At 33.0% G+C, this 22981-nt stretch overlaps 1 protein-coding gene across 1 annotated transcript; it reads right to left on the bottom strand.

The window, feature by feature from the left end:
• Positions 1-1279: 1279 nt before the first annotated feature.
• On the bottom strand, positions 1280-22629 carry LOC139527250 (T-complex protein 1 subunit zeta-like). The gene is made up of 15 exons (XM_071322584.1): positions 22448-22629; positions 21292-21355; positions 20149-20283; positions 19510-19569; positions 18329-18442; positions 17700-17803; positions 17026-17136; positions 12246-12405; positions 10224-10306; positions 9940-10036; positions 9045-9192; positions 8537-8629; positions 8085-8228; positions 2055-2127; positions 1280-1435 (listed from the first exon to the last, which is right to left on the bottom strand). The coding sequence occupies exons 1-15, from the start codon at positions 22582-22584 to the stop codon at positions 1363-1365; spliced, it is 1596 nt and encodes a 531-aa protein (XP_071178685.1). The 5' UTR covers positions 22585-22629; the 3' UTR covers positions 1280-1362.
• Positions 22630-22981: the final 352 nt, after the last annotated feature.

The following is a 22981-nucleotide window of genomic DNA, read 5'->3' as shown; positions in this document are numbered from 1 at the left end:
GAGGAAAAATCTTCAACAAAAAAATAGACGAATAACGATTGAAATGAATGTAGAAAGCACTTTGAAAGCAAACAAATTATTGTTGGCATTTGTTAATTTACAAGCACACCAGAAGTAGGTTCTTCATATTGAACAATGACCACTTTGATAGGGCATTAGTAAGCCACGTGTTAAGATAGTAAGTTAAAACATTGTAGTGTGCTAGTGACAGCTTGTCGCTCAAATCCTATATTGAATTTATTGCCCCTATAATTATATATTGTTTTAGACCACAGCACACTATGTAACCAAGTCTATAAATTATTTTGAGTTGTGATTGGATTTGAGCATCAAACAACTAATCAGCAATCGCTATTAAAAATTTGAAAGACTTTCATGTGAATGTGAATAATATTAGTTCTGTTCACGATTGAATGAAACAACTTCCAAAAAAAGTAAACATTGAGCCCATAGAAAAACTTTTTAATGGCTGAAAAAAGCAAGAGATTTATCAATGTTTTTAAAATTTGCTTTTCAGTGTTTCTGCTTGAATGATGGACTCCAATCATACCACAAATATTTCACATATAAACAATATAATTATCACATTACTTACATCTGAACATATCCTGCTTTGAAATAAATGAAAACAGCAAGTTTGATTTTGAAATGGTATCTCATAAGACAGTAGTATGCAGAAAGTCTTATCACCCTTATGAAACACTTTATTCAGAATCCCAAACCAAACAGGCATTTACTTCTATAGTTTCAAAGTCAAGATGCATCAAATGTCAATTTCTATTTTTCATGCTTTGACCTGATAGTGGATCACATGTTATGGGTAAGGAAGCTACTGTACAGGGGTAATTTTGGCCCTGAAAAAGTTCAGAAAACAGATTTGCTCAAATGACAGAGTAAAAACCTAGAGTCACCTTCGACTTTTCGTTTGATGTCAGATTTTCATTGGTCCAAATTTGATAATGAAAAAAAAAATCTTGCTTTCCTCTGAAATTCCAATTGTGACTTCATGGACAAAGGTGACCATGCCTGATGAAAGAATACATCTTTTTGCAGGTCGATCAAAAAAAAAAAAAGATTAAGATTGTCTGCATATCGTTTTAAACTCATTAGAGAAACAGATTTCTCGTGCAATACGATATTTATCCACTCTCGACTAAAATTTAACTCATGTTTTAAATTTGAAAATATAACTGTTTTGAGTGGATAAATATCATATCACACTCAATGAAGTGGTAGAATCTATATTTATATTACTACTGTATTCTTAAAATATAACAAGTTTATGACTGCAGATTTTATTTATAGTACAAAAGCATGGGAAAACATGTATAAGTTAAATATGAGATTTGTCCATGATCAGGGCTATCCTTTCAAAGAAGACATTCCAGCTCTCATTATTTCATCCACTAGTAACAGGTTGGTGGCTATCACAGTACTGAAAAAACACAAATTTAAAATTAAATTTTAAAATTAAAATATTTGAATTTGTAACTTTCACAGTAATTAATAAGAATATATGTCAATAGTACACCATGATTCTCTTGTGTTATCGAATTTTCAAGTTTAGTGAATTGGAAATCTGGATCATGACTGTTATTTGGCATAGATTTCTCAAATTTTACATTACAATGAGTATGTGCACTACACTAAATATTGAAATATGATTTGTTTTAGTTACAAATATTCATTCAAAAAGATTATTCTAATAATATATCCCTTTCAGCAGTCAGTTTTAAAAAGTTCAAGCTTGATAAAATAAGTACTTTTTGAATAGATATCATGAATATGGTAAGATTTTAAAAATACATCTTAAAGCTATGTTGAAAACTCATGCTTGACCCTAGAATCTGTTCCAATTTTGCAGTCGTATAACAATCACTTTTCCATTGTGGCGTCAGACATTATCTATTATAATGTCAAAATTTTACGGGGAATTTTGTGACGTCCGGCAATGGAGGACAAATAGCGAAAGGTGTATGTCTAATACCACAACCTTGTAGCAAATCTAAATTTTTTTGAATGTATTTCATAACAGTATATATCATCATACTTACCATGAATGAAGTAATTGTCTCTTCACTCTATAATTGTCTAATATTCCAGCATCTGATGGTATAAGAGCTTCACCTGAAAACATATAATAATTATGCAGACATTTCATGTAAACACAATACAAATACTATGGTGAGCTACTTTCTCTTAGAAACACTGGTTAAAGAAACGGTGTTAAAAGTAGCATTAACATTTGACATAAGTTAAACTGTCTATCTCTTACTTGACCACATACTCAAATAAACTAGATGCAATGTCCATTAGCTGTGATGTGTAATGGCATGCAAAATGAATAAAATAGATTTATCTTGCAAACAAAAATATTTTATTATTAAAATTAGGTAAACACTCATTGAATTTGACAGTCTTTTATATTTGAAATTAAAGAACCTTAGTGAGCACGCTCACATACCCCACGTCCCCACATTGTCATTGGAGAAATTAAATAAGTATAAGAAAAAAAAATTGTATAAGAAAAAATACTGAATAATAATTTCCTGTCAATATACACATCTACATAGTATGTCCTTATTATCTACAAAATTTCATGAAATTCTGTTGTGTGTTTTCAGAGGAGTTGAGATGACAAACTGTTGCAGAAGTACATTAAAGCAAATAAGTTCATAGGGGCATAAGGGCTATTCCAGTAAAAATTATCCAGGGGGGGTGGAACGCCACTTATTTTTTGACCCCCCACCTATGGAAAAGATTAAAAAAATACACCCCCACCTAGAACATGTATTTTCTTCCAAGACCCCCTACCTAGAGAAAAAAAATAAAAGTTAGCTAGTTTTTTAAAGTATACAAAAATGTTGCATCCTGTCAAATAAATGTAAAATTTGTTGGTTTATCTATTTCAGTGCATCCAAAAAGGGGGGGGGCCCTCTGGCCCCCCCTAAATCCGCCTCTGGTCTCAATGGCAATCATACCACATCTTCTTTTTTATACTAGCTATGTTGCTATTAAAATATAAAATGAAACATGTTACAATGTTATGGAGCAGCAGACGACAGATGCAACATGACGGCAATAGCTCACAGTGACCGAAAAAGGGGGGTGCGATTTTAATTATGGCCCATTTTATTTTTAAAACTGTCAATAACATTTTCAGGTACGACATATTCTTCAGGTGGGGAAACTGGTTGGCACCAACCATTTGATGTTTCAGAGTTTAGTTTGAGCCATAAAATATTTTTGGTAGGCACAATGTAATTCTTTTTTTATTTTTTGTATTTCTTTTATACATTTTTTTTTCAATAGGCAAATGTTGAGGAAGATGATATACTCTCCTGTGTAACAAGGCCATATTTTTCCGCAAAAATTAGGCCATTTTTTTCCTTCAATACCACCCACGCAACATGCGCAATAAAAATCTAATTGTCTGTGCCAAATATAAATATTTTTTTATGGACCGCATAGTTTGGATGTCACCCACACATATTTTTTTGTGGGGAGACGGTATACAAGGGAGAGGGTACTTGAAGTTGTTATAAACTGTATGCAATAAAATATTATTTGGGACAAAAATTGCAAAGAATTGGCCAGTCCTCCTTATTAAGGACATATTCTTTGCAAGGAAAGAGATTTAAGTACAGCAAATTCTGCCATTTCAATTTCAATGAATATACAATAACTTCTTCCAACCGCAACAATATTTAAGTTATAAACCTTTATTTACAATGTTTAAACTGGTACTGTTGCCTTGTTCATGTTCATGTTGGGTTTTTTTACATTAAATTTGGGTCTTCGTCGATACCATACTTATTCCAGACGTTCCGTATCAGAGGACATTTCAGGCAATTCCTCTGCACTTCTTGTATCATTATATCTTCATCACGGTGACAAGAATAACAGTATAGAGTACCATTAATTCATAGAACAAACAAACAAATCGCTGAAGAAGTCATGTTTACAAAATGTCAAAATGAGCCAAAGACCAAAAAATGACAAGGACAGTTAAGCGTCTTTTATGGAGACAAAAACTATATTCCTAAAAAGTCTTTGGGGTTCTTCAATCGAAATAATAGCAAGCTAAACTAAATGAGATTATTATAAGGGCTAAATCTCGTCTGTACTAGCCAAATTTAACAAATTTAAAGTTGTTTATAAAAAAAATATATATCATGAATGATGGTTAATTACGTTTTTGGGGTTATCAGTTAGACCGCATGGTTTTATTATTACAATAGGAAAACACCAGAGACGTGAAATCGCATGGTTCTATTATCATAGGTAAACATCCGAGACGTCCCAAAAATATATAGGTGCTCCTATTATTGGAGGAACATTACACAGTTGTGTACACACACATGGCGGCATGGAACACGATCGGAAATTCATTTGACGATATCTAAACGTTTCGAAACGAAGTGAAAAGTATCGTGCGCCACGTGGGCGCCATTTCTTGTCAATATGCGCTATATGCGCAGGGGGCACGTCCTTCCCGATCACTGGTTTGACAAGAACACAAACGGACGCTTAAAATTAGTGGTCTGCCAACTTTATTTGCAGTCGGATGACCTTTTCAGGAGAATCTTCCTTCATAACAGGGGGAACAATATGTTTAACCTATCATTCAGAAACCCCCCACCAACAGAAATGAATTTAAATCGGGACCACCACCCTCCAGAATACAATTATGTTGATAACCCCCCACCTATGGAAAAAAATATCGTCAGCGTTCCGCCCCTCCTAGGTAAATTTTACTGGAATAGCCCTAACTCCTAGAAAAAAAATTGAATCGTAATTTCCTGTTGATATGCACATCTAAGTAGTATGTCCTTATTATGTGAAAAGGTTTCGTGAAATTCTGTTGTGTGGTTTGAGAGGAGTTGTGATGACAAACTGTTGCAGTAGTAAATTAAAGTAAATAAGTTACAAAGGGGCGTAACTCCTAGAAAAAAAATTGAATCGCAATTTCCCGTCGATATGCACAACTACATAGTATGTCCTTATTATCTGAAAAGGTTTCGTGAAATTCTGTTGTGTGGTTTGAGAGGAGTTGCGATGACAAACTGTTGCAGTAGTACATTAAAGTAAATAAGTTCAAAGGGGTGTAACTCCTAGAAAAAAAATTGAATCCCAATTTCCCGTCGATATGCACAACTACATAGTATGTCCTTATTATCTGAAAAGGTTTCGTGAAATTCTGTTGTGTGGTTTGAGAGGAGTTGCGATGACAAACTGTTGCAGTAGTACATTAAAGTAAATAAGTTCAAAGGGCGTAACTCCTAGAAAAAAAATTGAATCGCAATTTCCTGTCGATATGCACAACTACATAGTATGTCCTTAGGGCTATTCCAGTAAAATTTACCTAGGAGGGGCGGAACGCCGACGATATTTTTTTCCATAGGTGGGGGGTTATCAACATAATTGTATTCTGGAGGGTGGTGGTCCCGATTTAAATTCATTTCTGTTGGTGGGGGGTTTCTGAATGATAGGTTAAACATATTGTTCCCCCTGTTATGAAGGAAGATTCTCCTGAAAAGGTCATCCGACTGCAAATAAAGTTGGCAGACCACTAATTTTAAGCGTCCGTTTGTGTTCTTGTCAAACCAGTGATCGGGAAGGACGTGCCCCCTGTGCCTATAGCGCATATTGACAAGAAATGGCGCATACAGTGACAAATGTAAGCGCCCACGTGGCGCACGATACTTTTCACTTCGTTTCGAAACGTTTAGATATCGTCAAATGAATTTCCGATCGTGTTCCATGCCGCCATGTGTGTGTACACAACTGTGTAATGTTCCTCCAATAATAGGAGCACCTATATATTTTTGGGACGTCTCGGATGTTTACCTATGATAATAGAACCATGCGATTTCACGTCTCGGGTGTTTTCCTATTGTAATAATAAAACCATGCGGTCTAACTGATAACCCCAAAAACGTAATTAACCATCATTCATGATATATATTTTTTTTATAAACAACTTTAAATTTGTTAAATTTGGCTAGTACAGACGAAATTTAGCCCTTATAATAATCTCATTTAGTTTAGCTTGCTATTATTTCGATTGAAGAACCCCAAAGACTTTTTAGGAATATAGTTTTTGTCTCCATAAAAGACGCTTAACTGTCCTTGTCATTTTTTGGTCTTTGGCTCATTTTGACATTTTGTAAACATGACTTCTTCAGCGATTTGTTGTTTTGTTCTATGAATTAATGGTACTCTATACTGTTATTCTTGTCACCTTGATGAAGATATAATGATACAAGAAGTGCAGAGGAATTGCCTGAAATGTCCTCTGATACGGAACGTCTGGAATAAGTATGGTATCGACGAAGACCCAAATTTAATGTAAAAAAAACCCAACATGAACATGAACAAGGCAACAGTACCAGTTTAAACATTGTAAATAAAGGTTAACTTAAATATTGTTGCGGTTGGAAGAAGTTATTGTATATTCATTGAAATTGAAATGGCAGAATTTGCTGTACTTAAATCTCTTTCCTTGCAAAGAATATGTCCTTAATAAGGTGGACTGGCCAATTCTTTGCAATTTTTGTCCCAAATAATATTTTATTGCATACAGTTTATAACAACTTCAAGTACCCTCTCCCTTGCATACCGTCTCCCCACAAAAAAATATGTGTGGGTGACATCCAAACTATGCGGTCCATAAAAAAATATTTATATTTGGCACAGACAATTAGATTTTTATTGCGCATGTTGCGTGGGTGGTATTGAAGGAAAAAAATGGCCTAATTTTTGCGGGAAAATATGACCTTGTTACACAGGAGAGTATATCATCTTCCTCAACATTTGCCTATTGAAAAAAAAATGTATATAAGAAATACAAAAAATAAAAAAAGAATTACATTGTGCCTACCAAAAATATTTTATGGCTCAAACTAAACTCTGAAACATCAAATGGTTGGTGCCAACCAGTTTCCCCACCTGAAGAATATGTCGTACCTGAAAATGTTATTGACAGTTTTAAAAATAAAATGGGCCATAATTAAAATCGCACCCCCTTTTTTCGGTCACTGTGAGCTATTGCCGTCATGTTGCATCTGTCGTCTGCTGCTCCATAACATTGTTACATGTTTCATTTTATATTTTAATAGCAACATAGCTAGTATAAAAAAGAAGATGTGGTATGATTGCCATTGAGACCAGAGGCGGATTTAGGGGGGGGGGGGGGGGGGGGAAGGGGGGGGGCAGGGGCCCCCCCCTTTTTGGATGCACTGAAATAGATAAACCAACAAATTTTACATTTATTTGACAGGATGCAACATTTTTGTATACTTTAAAAAACTAGCTATCTTTTATTTTTTTTCTCTAGGTAGGGGGTCTTGGAAGAAAATACATGTTCTAGGTGGGGGTGTATTTTTTTAATCTTTTCCATAGGTGGGGGGTCAAAAAATAAGTGGCGTTCCACCCCCCCTGGATATTTTTTACTGGAATAGCCCTTAGTATCTGAAAAGGTTTCGTGAAATTCTGTTGTGTGGTTTGAGAGGAGTTGCGATGACAAGAAACAGGACTGACGGACGGACGGACGGGTCAAAAACATTATACCCTCCGCAACTTCGTTGCATGGGGTATAATTACTCTTCTTGTGGCTCCTCAATGGCCCACTCTAATGGCCTTCATTTTTGTCATATCCTGGTCATGGCACCAAATGGTACAGATGGGTTAACTTTATGTTTGGACAGGCAGTAAACAACCTCTATTGTATTTGATAGTGTAATTTCAACTTAATATAGTAACAATAACAGGACAATGTTAACAAAAGATATAGTGACAACAATGGATAAATGAAAATGGCGTTAAAAGTAATGAAAAACTGTGTTGTACCATTATATTTCTCCCGGTCATGAATATTTTTTTCACTTTTAAATGATCAACTTGTCTCCCATGATTTTCAAGCAAATTTTGTTCGTTTCTAGATTATGAATTTGAGTTTTCTGCTGATACAACTGATGTCACCTTATTTGTGCAAGCTGACTTAAATGCTTAAAAGTGCCTGCTAATTTAACTTAGTGTTAAGAGGCCTATTTATAACACCTGTAGCTTGAACATCAGTTTACCTGTTTTTATATCTAGTCCTACAGCTTGTTGAGGCCCTGTATATTCCTCTTGTAATTTGACTATAGATTCTTGAGGGTCTAAACCAGAGTTCTGGGCTAGAACCTTGATGATGATTAACAGGGCATCAGCAAAGGCTTGTACTCCTACAAAATAAATGTTGTTTGAATTTTGCATTCAACACAGCAATTTTTAATCCCCCATAGTGATATCAGCTCCATGAGAATATGGTACTGACTAGTATGTTTTTGTTTCTGATGAACTAAAGATGTATCGATGAATTTCAAAAAAGATTCTCATATGAACAGGAGGTTTTCTATAATTATCAACAAGCTTTACTGTGATTTCTTTTATTTTCTAGGGGACCAATTTTCACTATATAAACAGAATGACAGGTAACAAAATTATATTATTTCAAACTTAAATGAGTGTATTTATTTCATAAATAACATACCAAGTCTTGCACGACCTTTGACCTCATTTTTGTACTGCATCAGTTCTTGGTATGCAGCTATTTCAAATGCTCCTGCTCCTGGTAAAACACAGGCTGTAAAAAGAAAAAAGAAAATAGGTCAATCACTTTTAATTGGACACAATTCACCAAGTAATTAATCAAATGAATATTCAATCACTAAGGTTCAGAGTTCAAAGCCTGCTCGTTACAAAATGTTTTCACTTATAATTTTAATGGATTAACACAGATTGCCTGGTTTCCTACCAAAGATTGGCGTTTCTTTGTTTTTTTATTTCTCTTAAGACTCTCTCCACCATTGAAAACTGGAGGATATGATATAATCATGGTCGCTGAGATTTTTAACACCAACAAACAAACTTGTTTAACCATATAATTAGAATCCACTTTTATCATATTAAAAACAGAAAACAGAAATCATTCAATTCAAACCACATCATAATCCATACCTTGACTCTACAGTAAATATGTTTTTTGTGAATCTACTAACCATCTTCGATACCATTTTTGACAGCTCTAAGTCCATCCCTGATAGCATCTTTGATCTGAGTAAGAGTATGTTTGTTTGGACCTTTGATCAGCAGACTCACAGATTGGGGATGTTTACAATCTTCTATAAATGTATACTTGCTTTCTCCCTGTAAAATAAGTCATTGTAAACATGATTTTACTGTAAATACAGAAAAAAGACAGGGTTATTATTACAATAACTTAAAATCACATTTTACTGTAAATACAGAAAATAGACAGGGTTATTATTACAATAACTTAAAATCACATTTGAAATGTTTTATATGAATTAAACAGAACTTTTCTCAATATCGCAAAAATTAAAATCGCATTTTAGTCTGACATTAGAACATGAGAAAATCACAATAATAAATGAACTTAATCATTTCTGAATTTACAGAATTCAAAGATAAAAACTTTTTTCTGCTTACTCAGCACTATCTATGAATTCTGTTAAAAAAATTTCTGGAGTATTAACATTCATGTTTTTGATTGTCAGCAATTTTCCATTTGAAAAGGGACATAACTTTAGATCAGTAAATTTGACGCCACCTAAATCAAACTTGATCTGTGTATTGGGGTAATAAACATTGTTTTCTATCATTTGGTATACGTCAACTAAAGTCAGAGAACTGAAACCATTTTCGGTACATACAGATGTATGGACATACATACAGACACATAAATGTAAAACTTAATACCTCTTCCACACTGGTAGGGGCAAAAAAATTCCCCAAAAATTAAAGTTTTGCTTGCTCCACAAATATAAATAAATGCACAGTAATTTTAAAACTGGTTATAAACATCACTTAGTCCATTACTGATCTTTTACCATTGCATTTTGAGACAAATAGATTTATCTTTTTTTAACTTACCAACACTTGTTCATAAACTAGACCAGCAAATCCTAGACAATCTGGTGTCATGTCATCAACAGAGTTCATGGCCATTCCCCCGACAGCCAGAGACAACCTATAATAGATAAATAAGGAGATGTGATATGATTGCTAACAAGATAAATATCAATCAAAGATTAAGAGTGTAAACAAATACAGGTCACAGTACAGTGATTTTTCTAGTGTTAATGCATTATTTTTCTACTCCTGATAGTCGATACAAATAATTGACCGTTAGAATAAGGTGTTGTACAATAATTTACCTTTCCATATTTCTCCTCTTAGCTCGCCTCAATCCCATGATTCCTTCCTTGGCCAATAAGTCTAAAGACAGTGGATCAATTCCCTACAATAAATAATCACTGCAGTCTTAAATTAAGCTTCAAATGTTCAAATTTTCAGACAGAATTCACAAGCCCACGGTTTTAAAGCAGTGAAATTTCAGTAGCTGTTCTCAACACCAGCACAAGTATATCATATTAAATAATTATGACTCGGTCTCATTTCACTGATACCATTTCTGCGTTTAAATTGTACCCGATTAGATATTTCTTGGCGATATCCTCTACTGTCAAATGGACACAATGAATTATTTAACAATCATTTCAATATCAAAAGACAACATTTTTGAAATAATTTCTCTTCATAAAATAAATTCATCATTGGATACTTTTATAGGAAATTATTCATTAATAGCATAGTTAAATGCAGATTTATTAAAAAAAAAATACTAATACAAAGGATAATTTTTTAGCATTCTAAATAATTATTTATTCATTTTTTAATTTGTAAAAATGGAGTAGAAATTATCTCATAAGGCCACACCAATTTAATTTCTTGTTCTACGGATTTTTGGACTCCAAAATTTGGGGCGAGCGAGCGATTTGAAAATTTTAATAAAAAAATATTTAATTTGCAAATTTTTGAGGCGAAGCTTGAAAAGTAAAGGCGAGCGATTATAATTTTTTTTTGTAAACATAAAATAGTAGGTTTTGACAATATTAAAGCTTGATTTATCACTTGTACATGTTGTACTTTGACATTTCTTTAATTTCTGAAGTATTTTTTCCCTGTTCACCAAGAAATAATTAAATCTGGGTTATGTATGTGTGACTGACAATGAGACAATTCTCCTTCCAAGTCATAATCAGTTTGGGGACAACCCCTTAATGTTATTAATATCCCTTTTACATGTTTTATGAGGGATCAATATAAGTTATAATATATTTGTTTGTACAAAAGGCTCATATTTTCTCAAAGAACTATATATCTATCTGGTATTAAATGGTCAAAACATGTCCACGAATTTTGTAATATTCCTGGACTTCAATAAATGTTAACACATTTACTTTAACAGTTTAATATTATTCAAAATAAGTGGACCTCTTTTAGAAAAGTTGTTTAAAATATGATGTAACTCTCCTCTTTTTGAGTACAAAATTCTAAGTTTAAAAAATTTTGTATAGAAGAACTATACAAATCCTTGGTATTTCTATTTTCTTTTCTAAATCAGTAAAATGACGCCTTGTCTGAGGGAGGGTTGTTCTCAACCAGCTGATAATAACAAACACAGGTCAAAGTACGGCCTTTTACACAGGGCTTTGATACAGACCAAACAGCAGGCTATAAAGGACCCCAAAATTATTAGCGTACACAATTCGAAGAGGAAAACCAACGATCTAATTTATATATCATGTATATCCAAACGGGAAAATACCAATGAACAACATCAACAAACAATAACTGCTGAACGACAGGCCCCTGAATCAATCAGGACAGGTGCATAAACATGCAGCGGCTATGAATAGTTTTGTTTCGCCAGCATACAATATAAATGCAGTTGAAGGCAAATCCTTCAGAAGTTCTTTGTACTTTATTCTAAAAACGAACATTTTTTAATAGGGAATATAAGTAAGGGGGAAAGTAACCAACTTTTTGTTCTTTTTATAATATTTACAAAAAAACGGTCAGGAAATAGACATGATTACATTTCCGGATGCGGGAAGCGGGAATATAAAAAAAATAAAAAAAATCTGTTTTGAAAAAAATAGGTGCGGGCGGGTCCGTCGAACAAGGAATCAAATTGGTGTGGCCTAAAGGAATTCTTACATTTATACTTTTTCCATTTTAATGCTTGTTTTGTAAGGTCTAAATTACTGGAAGAAATTATCTCCTAAATGAATTGTGACTTTTAATGTGTGAATGCTTGTTTCGTACATTCTAAATAAACTTTTGGATAATTAACCTTTTCTGCAAGAATCCTTGTTTCATAAAGTGTAAATTACCTTCTGGTTAATGACAACAAAGCTTTTCTTGTTGCCATCACAGACTTTCTTCTTCAGAGCAATGATTTTCTCCACTCTATCATCAATAAACTTCCTCTCAGCCTGAACAAACTTCTCTCGTTCATCAGCACTCTTGTAGAAAAATCCTGAATTCACCTCACTGTAAAAGTAAAGTATAAACTTGAGTAAAAGTACATTGTTTATTATTTTTAAGTGTCAGATGGTAATAGCAAGAAAACTATTTATTGTATGTGTATACATGTTACTGTGGATTATTTAATATTCATTGAATACCCATTTTTGTTTTTACATGTTATTTCAGTTTAAGGTAACACGATACCGAATGACGTTACGCCATGAGTTATCGTTCCTGACGTTATCGAATAACGTTCACACATATAAGCCAATGCAGCGGGTTTTGTGTAGCATTTTTAACAGTAACTTTCCCTAAATGCAGAGTGCCAAGAGTTTTTATGCAATACGTAGCGGTTATTTGACATAGATTGTTTTATCGTTTTCCGGCAATCATTCTGCTCATTGTTAATCTTTAAAAAGTATTACTTTACTTTTTAAATATTCTGTTTCTTTGATATTTAAGCATCTGCACGCTTTATCTATATATGTTCTTATGCATAACAGACACAGTTTTATCACTTTATTTTTATTCTTGGTATAGATATAGGAAGATGTGGTGTGAGTGCCAATGAGACAACTCTCCATCCAAAAAACAATTTATAAAAGTAAACCTTGGTTTATTTTTGCAATAAGTACTTATTCATGATTCACGCCGTATCCCCATGAAATTTTGTTTTGAAAGTAGAAATCTAATTCATAGAAGCTTAGGATGATGTGTGAAATAAACGGGGAATTTTACAACTATTAATTCGTTTTAAAATGGTCATCAAAAACACCGCTCGGACAAAATTGAAATTTATTTGGATGAGAATACGGATATAATTAGGGGGGAAAGCACAATACAAGCAGACGTTGAAAATCATACAGAAAATAGTTTGTTTGTATGGAATGTAAAAAATTGGTTATTTAGCCGAATAACTTTTCCTGTGTTCCATGTGTAAACAGTCTCTGAAATTCATTGGTCTGTACAGAGTAAATTCGATATAGTTTTGGAAATATTTTAAAATACATCGCCAGCTTTGTAATCGTTTAAACCACGTCTACTCAGGATGGACAGCAACATCGGAATGAAGCATTAGAAAGTTAACGAAGGCTGAGCAATACATGGGCACTTGATTCGGCAGAAATAAAATAACAAAATTTAGGTTCCAGTACAGTCTAAATAAAGCCAGCCCCCGAGTATCCACTTGCGTCTACAAACACAAGTTGATAATTGGGGCTGGCTGTAGTCAGACAGGTTCCGTGTTCCCTGATTCCGGTATAATTTTTTTCTCGAAATTTACATGCAAACGGCTGACTTTTTATTATTCAAACGGCAAGAGACTGTATAAAAGTTAGATCTTGAAATCATTTAGATTTTATATTCGTGTTAATTTACGCTTGCATGGGTATTCGGTGTTTTTTTTAGTTTTGAGTTGGAAGTAATGTACATGTACAAGTTGGGAGACAAAACGACTGAAAGAAAATTAACAAAGTTACCTTTTAGGGCTCTGCGGGCCATACTGCTCGCATAATAGGCGTCGGAAAAGGCCCGGAAAGTTTCTTTCTTAAAATTAGTTTTTAGAACAAGTATACAAGTATATATATACATGTATAGCGTCAGTTTAAAATTTCCCGACCATCATCGCGGAGTTAATTCGGCTAATTAGTTAGAACTACAGTAGTTTTGCTTCAGCTTTAAAACTATGTACCTGGTGTTACTACTCATATTATAGGTGCGCATATCGTCTGGAGTTTCTTTTTTGTTTCATGGCAGCCTGCTGGATTAGGCATTTTGATAAAAATACAAAGGCACACATAGTACAGACTCCGGTTTACATCTGATACAGGTTGAATTTCAAGCTGGAACTTTTAAATTTCGCAGTTGTTTTACTTATATAAAAAATGCATATATGATCTCAAGATTTGTTATGTAAATAATTTTTCACAAATGACAGAATGTTGAAATTTGTGAAATTTTGCATACAGTTTGCTAACCCGAATAATTCAGTCCCTCCCCGTAATCGATCTCTCCTACTTACGTAATGTAGTAAGCGGAATATAACGACTGAATTATTCTGGTTAACAGTTTGCAAGTTTGTCCGACTTGCTGAGCAATTAAGTAACACATTTACACAACGCAGAGTACACTATACTACATGTATTGTATGCACCAAGTCAAGAATATGACAGCTGTTTATCATTCTTTTGATGTTTTTCAGCTTTTGATTTCGTCATTTGATAAGGGTTTTTTCGTTTTGATTTTTTCTTGGAGTTTTGTTATTTTATTTTTTGGAATGTGTATTTTATCATGATCATTATTTTTCCTCATAATTTCCACAAAATCTTTCTTGACTGGTGCATCAAATTTGTCTTTTATAAACAACTGTATTTAAAATTGTATTGTATCGTCCCGAACATGCATGAACTATTTGCCACTGAACGTTAAACAACCATCAAACCGAACAATTTAAAAACTGTTAAATGAATCAATTTTTTTAAAATACTATATTTCTGCATCACAGGATGAAGTGATGATACCACCATTGTCTAATATGATGGAGTTAAAAATCAGTAATTCGGATGAATCTCACGTGAAATGATTCATTTAATTTTCACGTAAACTTAACAAAAATCTGAAGGTATTTTTTATGGTTTTAATCAAATTTTAGAATAAAGATATCATTTAAATAATTTTATTTCAAATATTTACGTGAATTTAACGTGTACAAAATTCCGGTGATTTATGCATGAACTATTATCATAAGATTCACATGGAACCTGTTCACGCAAGTTTCAAGTCATGATATATATGCTCGTTTGATGTGAAAATCGGACGATATTGATATTAATTCATATGAGTGAAATTCCATGTGCAGGACGAAATAAAATTATATCTGATTCAGTAGAATTTTATATTGCATTACTAGGAACTTTACGACAGTCGACAGGGGAAATGAAAATAAAATATACTCATTCAGATCCCGACACATACTTTTTTCTCCATTTCTCTGAGAAGGAATAACGTTATATTCCGTACACCATAACGTCACACGTATTTGGTCAAATTCTAGGCCTATCGATCAACTTTGAAGCCATTTATTTCAAAAACAAGGATGGTGACATATGAGTTTCTATACGTGTATGGATTCACTATGCAATCCTGGATATTATGTTAGTTTTTTGTTTTTCTCCGTATATAAGAAAATAGCCATCCATTCGAAAATCTAAAAAGGTAAGCCGAAAACAAGGCATTTCCCCTATATACCTAAGTAAATTTGTCGACAAAATTGACGTTTTCCTATGAAAATTACAAAAAAACAAAAATGGTGACCCCCGTTTTTTATTACATATTCCGATGTAACTCGATTCAAAGTACACGTATGCCAAAAATTTTGGAAATCGGGAGATATGCCATTCGGTATCGTGTTACCTTAAGTATCTCATTATAGCTTGTTTTAATTGTACAGTGTTCTCCCCAGGCCCTTAAAGGACCACGGGCCCGCGATGTATAATTTTCTACCGCGGTGGTATCGTTCTTGCCGCGATGTATAATTTTTCTCCGTGGTGCTAAAGTTTTCGGTAAAAAAATCGTATCAAAATCGGTAAAGTTTCAGATGACTTCAACTTTCAGTGAGGATTAAAATTTTACATGAAAATTGACCAGTTCTAACCAGTTTAATCCAGTATTGACAAGTAGATTGTTTACACCACGTGATCGATTTACCTGTTGAGGTTAACCTTGATGATTGGATTTAATCGATGTACATGATTCTCTTGTGTTTTAATTAATTAAGAGATCATATTTTTAATAACAGACTTGTAATAGGGGACAAGCAGACATTTGTTAATGAACTCTATTACGCCAGTCTTTAGTCAAAATAATTTGCCTGTTAGAAATTAATTGTGGAGTTACTTCCCCTGATTTTGCTTATTACAAATAAATGCTCCTCACATATAATTTCTCATTGAAAATTAAAATAAAGTACAAATTGAATGCAAAATTATATTAGAATGTTACATTAAGGATAAAAACTTTCGTAGAACATACCAACAAAAATGTTTTGCAAATTATTTTAGAGAATCATACCTTTATTGATACACAGACTTTTATATGAAATTGGTAGTAATTAATAATTTAAAGTAAAAACTAATATGCATAAGAAAATAAATTAATTTGTTGTTGTTAAAAAGAAAAGAAAGTTTTTAATTTACTGAAGATTCTGTATCAAAAATTAATTGTGTTCAAAGTTCATTGTTATGGTCAAATCTAACATGGGGAATGTGTAGTGTAACTACAAGTATTGGGACAAAATGGCTTGATCAAAATATAAGTGACTTTAGTTTAAAGACTAATTGTGCTTTCTTTTCTTTTTCAAAGATATTAAAGTATACAAACTGTTTTATTGATTTACTTTTTCTACCAATAATGTTCTGACCCAAAGTCCATACAACACAGTACCATAGTAAACAAAACAAAGGCAAAAAGGTAATGACAAAAACTAACAAGAAAAAAATAAGCGACACAACGCGACACACAATATTGTAAAATTCATTTCGTCACGCGTTACCCTGGTGCTATCCAAAAATCCTGGGGAGAACACTGTTGTATATATATCTTTTAATGACTAAAAAATACATTTGACTAAAATTGAATAAAACTTACGTTTTTTCATACTCCAATGAAACATTACAAGTGAGGATGTAGGCATCTTCAACACGCTTTGGCATTTGTGGATGGCGTGCTCCGTGATCTAATACTAAACCCTTTACAAGTCTGAAAGTGTATCATTGTACATCATAAATATATGACACAACCTCTACATGGTTAAATTCTGACACATACAGTCAAACCTGTATTCTAAGATAAATGACCTTTGAATTGAGGTTCAAAATGTAAAAGGTATGACTACAGTGGAACCAAAACAAGATCACTTGACAAGACCTGATTTTCCATTGAAATTAGCGTGGCAGACTTATATAAATGTAGCAGGTTTGACTTTACTTAATTCAAATCTAGAGCAGAGTCATGAAAGTCTTCATCTTGGTTATGTATTTCTTTTCTTCATGAATGGTGAAGTTTTTATTCATTTCAAAGTTCTTGTATTAATAAGGAGATTAGGTATGAAAGCCAATGAGATAACTATCAACCAGTTGGAATTAATAACATATCGAAAATATCTGAATAGATTTGAACAGCAAATACTATAAAAGATTATCTAAAAGTTTCAATGACATACATTTCCTGAATTTGGATATGTGGGGAAAACTAAGAAGATACAGCAAACTGACAAACAACATGGACAGACAAAACATTTCCTGGTTGATAATAATACTTACACAGTGTCCATATCTGTCTTGTGCTGCATCTCCATGATTTCTACCATATGTAAGTCTATTGGTTCATTTCCCTTCCTTACAGATAATACTGCATCTACTACTGCCTGCAAATAGAGGGTTTAAATATATTAAGTTTTCAACAATTTATTATACAAGAAATTCCAAAATAAGATGGATAGACAGATGGCTTTTAAGCTTCCAGTGGCATATGAGATATTCAGGATGATAACATGTTAATATGATAAAAGTTTAAACATTGCTTTGTACTAGACCGACACAGTGAGCCAGAATTTTTACCATGCTTGCTGAAAAGGTAACAGTTCAAAAGCACAAGATAAATGTCAACCTCCCTTTCCCGCATTATTCTGCCTCCAAGTCAACCAGTCTTTGCTCAAACTCCTTAATGTGGCATGCTTTGAAGAGATGTAGCACATACTAATTTGTTTTAAAGTCTTTGGTTTGAAGCAGGAAGCGTTTGAATCAACAACCTCCCACACTGCAGGCGAACACACTAATGCCCAGGTAGTATGGAGTATACGTACATGATATTAAAATCAATTGATTCATTTTGTATTACATTGTTTTTTGCTGAGAACGTTTATTATAAGTCATTCGGTTCTTTTCCTTACCTCAGTCAGAAGATCTGCAAGTTCAGAGTGCACTTTAGTCTTGAGGGAAGTCTGGGCCACTTGAATCAGAGTGTCACGGTCAATTTCCTTGGAGATTTTCACTGCTTCTAAAACCTATAATTATATTTAACATGGGTATAAGAATATGTGGTATGAGTGCCAATGAGACAACACTCCATCCAAGTTACAATTTGTAAAAGTAAACCATGTTTTTTGGTCATTTACACTATTAAAGATCATATTTTAATGCATTATTTTTTTGTCATGTTTGCTGTTTAAAGCAATCACTTGTTTGTTCAACTGTAATGCCTTTGTCTTGCCATATAGTTTGAGAAAGTTTATATCAACAAGCAATTGTGTGTTGTCTTGCTCAAATACTTTACCCCTTTTCATAATTCAAAGTATAAAATCAAAGTACTTGTGAGCATTGAAGAATCAGAAAGAGTTGCAGTCATCTTGAAGTAGGTACTTAATATTTTACATTGCATAGATGAATTAAGCATTGAAAGGAAGATAACTCCAATTTCACATATTGATTACTTTAACAATTACAGTTTTTGTATTTTTAGAACTGATACAAGATTAATCATGATTAATACACCATTTTTTAGCCTAAACATCTGAGTTAATATTCCATAGATAAATTTTTTGAAATGTTTCTGTATAGAATGTATAGAATGTGCTAAATGCACTTTATATCTCAAGAGAAGTGATAATGAGTGTTTTACTGTAAAACTGCTAATAAAATGTGAAGACATTCTTTTCTGTACTTTTTGAGAAAAGTGTGATAATATGTTGATAGCAATACAGCCCCCTGTAGGTATAAAATTTCTTTAAAAAGATTACACATATGACAGCAGAATGCATTGAGTGTGTAGCAAGTGTAGGTAAAGGTCGAATCTTTCGTAAGCTTCCCCATGACGTCATAATTAGGTTAGGTATACTACCTTCCTTTCGGAGTTGTCTAGTCCTACAGATTGATAGATTGTTCATCTGTAGGACTAGTCTTCTCTTAAGTGAGGGTAGTTTACCTAAAATAATAATGACTTCACAGTTCAGCTAGCAAGCACTCTATGCAATCAGCTGAATATTTATTTCAAGTCTGTTTCTCAACAAATGCAAAATATTGTTATAAATTGTAAGAGTAAGTTTGACTGTTATTCAACATGATTGAATGTTACCTCAAGGGCCTTGTTTCTTGCCAGCTCAAATCCTTCTGTGATTAGTCTTGGATGTAGACCCTGAAAAGAAACATTATTAGATTAATAAAAACATTTATTAAAGTATTCAAGTTTTTCTCTTTCTGAAACTGTATACTGAATACATGAATGTTAGTAAATTTTGTCCCCAGTAGATTTTAAATTTGCACATGTTTGTTTGGATTAATTTATTTTTCATAAGTACCAATTTGTGTGAATTGAGTAAAAGTCTTACCAAAGCCTGCATCAAACTTTAAACTTCAAACTAGTTTTCTGGATTGTTATGGACAAACACAGTAATGATTTACATCTTAACTAAAAATGTTGTTTTAAGGAATTCAAGCAGGGAAATAGAAATAAATACACAATTAAATGATGTATGCCATTTTAAAGCTGTGCTATGAATTGTTTTGCTGAAAACCTTTTGATAGAAGCATATACATCAATTAAAACATTTTTTTAGTGGTCAGACAAATTTTATCTCCAGTAGACATAAATGGTATGATTGGAGTCCGACAAAAACTGAAGACAATTTGGCACATACATGTACATGTAAGTTAAGTTCAAAGTACTGAAACTTTAAATGAAATATACCTAACACTTAATTTCATAACTACTCACTTCTGAGATGTAAAGATCAGCCTGTTTGAGGAGTTCTCCAATGATAAGAACGTTAGATGTTGTCCCGTCTCCGGTGATGTCATCCTGAGCTGTGGCTACTCTGGCAATCAGAGAAGCTGTTGGATGCTGGATTTGCTATTGAAGATAAACATTTTTATTATTCAATGTCATTAAGGAATTATTGAATAATGTTAGGGAACAGTCATCAGTAAAATTGTTTAATAAAAGAGACTACAAAAATTAAATGGTCATATGTATTACTGTGGATTCATCAACATTTTTATACCAATTTTCGAAAAACTGGATATCCACGAAAAATCAATAAATCCACAGTAGTACACTACAGTTGTGTTTACATATAAATATCTTGTGTAGAAATTCCAAAAGGGAATATACTGTAATTAATTGAAATAAAACTGAGGAAAATCAGTGGCTTAAATGTCTTATCATAGATGTTAATTTACTACAATGAATTTTAACAGAAAAATTGTCAAAAAAATATATAAAAATTGGTCTTATTTTTTCTTATATATATATATTTTTATCTACAATGCAACTCAGGTACATCAAAAGTACTAAAATCAGAAATATTTGCACGTTTTTATAATTATTTTGATTATGGAGAAAGTATTGTGTCTAATAGAGACATAATTAACTTTCTAACTAGAATTTGAAAATGAGATGTTAAGTTGACGAGGTAACCAGTGCAGTCTTCATGCTTAACCACAAGTCCTACAGCATTGGTTTGTAAAATTGCTTTCAGGTTTGTAAAATTGTGTTCATGCTTGTAAAATTGCTTTCAGGCTTGTAAAATTGTTTTCATGCTTGTAAAATTGCTTTCAGGCTTGTCAAATTGTTTACAGGCTTGTAAAATTGCTTTCATGCTTGTGAGTTTGCTAATTGCTTTCAGGCTTGTAAGTTTGCTAACTGCTTTCAGGCTAGTAAAATTGTTTTCATGCTTGAAATATTGCTTTCAGGATTGGTAAATTGCTTTCATGATTGAAAAATTGCTTTCAGGCTAGTAAAATTGCTTTCAGGCTTGTGAAATTCTTCTCTCCAAGCCAACAGAATCTATCTAAAAGCTTCTGGCTTCTTGATTCAAAGTTAAGTGTGAAGGGTGCCAGTGACCACATTATATCTTACCATTTCATGAAGTAGTACATTTCCATCCTTGGTCAGTTTGATATCTCCTGAACCAGACACCAACCTGTCAAGTAACACATACAGCAAAATTATTCAAATGTGTCAATGAATCACATATTCCTCTTTCATATACATTTGTCCTTTTTTTTTGTCAGCTTCCAGTATATGGGTATTGGCCCAAAAATTCACAAAATACGTCACTTCTGGAGAATATAAAATGTCAAGCTCTGTAAAATTAGTAAAAATCAAATTTCTGGAAAGTATTGGAAATTGAATGTTCAAAAATTTGGGATACATCAAATTTTACAGAGTTTGATATTTTATACTCTTAGGAATAGTCCAGCTTAAATGAAATAGAAACTTATTTTCTTTTGGATATTACTGCATATATTTTCCACCAATTATCACAAGGAAGGCAAAATTATGTCTATGCATCTGCTGAATTCTCTTTCAACATGTTCAAAGATTAGACGAAAAAAAATGGCTTCAGCGTTATGACTTCATAGACATACCGAGGAAGGTGTCATAGAAAGATGAAAACTTTCATAAATAAAGAGATAATGAAATATATACAAATTCATGCCCAATTTATATTGATCCAAGGTTGTCAGTCAGTCCCAGAAGCAACAAAGCAGCACATTCATTTTTGGACAGGCAAATATCCACCTTTTTCTATGGGACGAATTCTGACATCTTGATGCCCAAGCTTGTCTGGCAAAACAGCCGATGGATGCAAGAGTAATCTTGAACATAGAAATATCTGATGCCGAAATGGAAAAGAGATTGTTGTATGATGTCAACAGTTCAAACAGGACATATTTCCAATTAGCGATAAGATGTTAGTACCTGGTACCAAAAATAAAAACCAGTCCGAGATAAATTCACGCGAAAAAGAAGAAACAATACCCCCCCTTTTTTTTCCAAGAAAAGGTCACTTCGGCACTTTCCGAATCACGGAGGTGTTCAATGCCTTTTATTTCAAAGATTTTGCTTTCCGGTATTAACAAACTCTCTTCAACAAAATGACATAAAATATATATGTTTCTAAGGACATTCTGTCAATAGATTCTAGAAAATTCTTCGAACTGAAACCATGTGGTATCCACATGTCTGATCATGATTATAATATAAAATATGAATTATGTAAATTGCTTACATCTTCAGTGTGCCCTTTGGACCAAGATTAGATTTAAGAACATCCTGAAGACCTTTTGCTGCACTAATGTTCACAGCTAAGGCCTGAGCAGCTCTTGCAACTTCAGCTTTAGGATTTAGCGACTTGATGGCAGACATGTTTCTTTTTGTGTTATTCGCTACGATACGAGATTTCAGATTTTAACGAGACTTGAAGGAGCCTTCAATTATTTCAATTGAGGCACAAATTAAACACTGAATTAAAAAAAAATGACACAAGACTCACACACCAATGATTTGTATAAAGATATTCTAATAATATTATTAAAACGTTAATTTGTACTTCTTTTATGTCATAAGAAATTATTCGATTTTAGTTAGCCGTATAAAAAAATGTTTCGCTAAGCGCAGCCTGATACGACAATAGACAATATTTTAGACAATATTTTATTGGCACACACGCATTTACAATAAATGGTAATGACCGAATGGATAAACAATTTGCTATACATGGTAGTAAAATACAAACAATTATATAGAGAATAATACATGGCAA

Source organism: Mytilus edulis, chromosome 6 (assembly GCF_963676685.1).
Source record: "Mytilus edulis chromosome 6, xbMytEdul2.2, whole genome shotgun sequence".
Taxonomy (NCBI): domain Eukaryota; kingdom Metazoa; phylum Mollusca; class Bivalvia; order Mytilida; family Mytilidae; genus Mytilus; species Mytilus edulis.
Note: the sequence above shows the minus strand (reverse complement) of the source record. Positions and strands in the feature narration are given on the sequence as shown.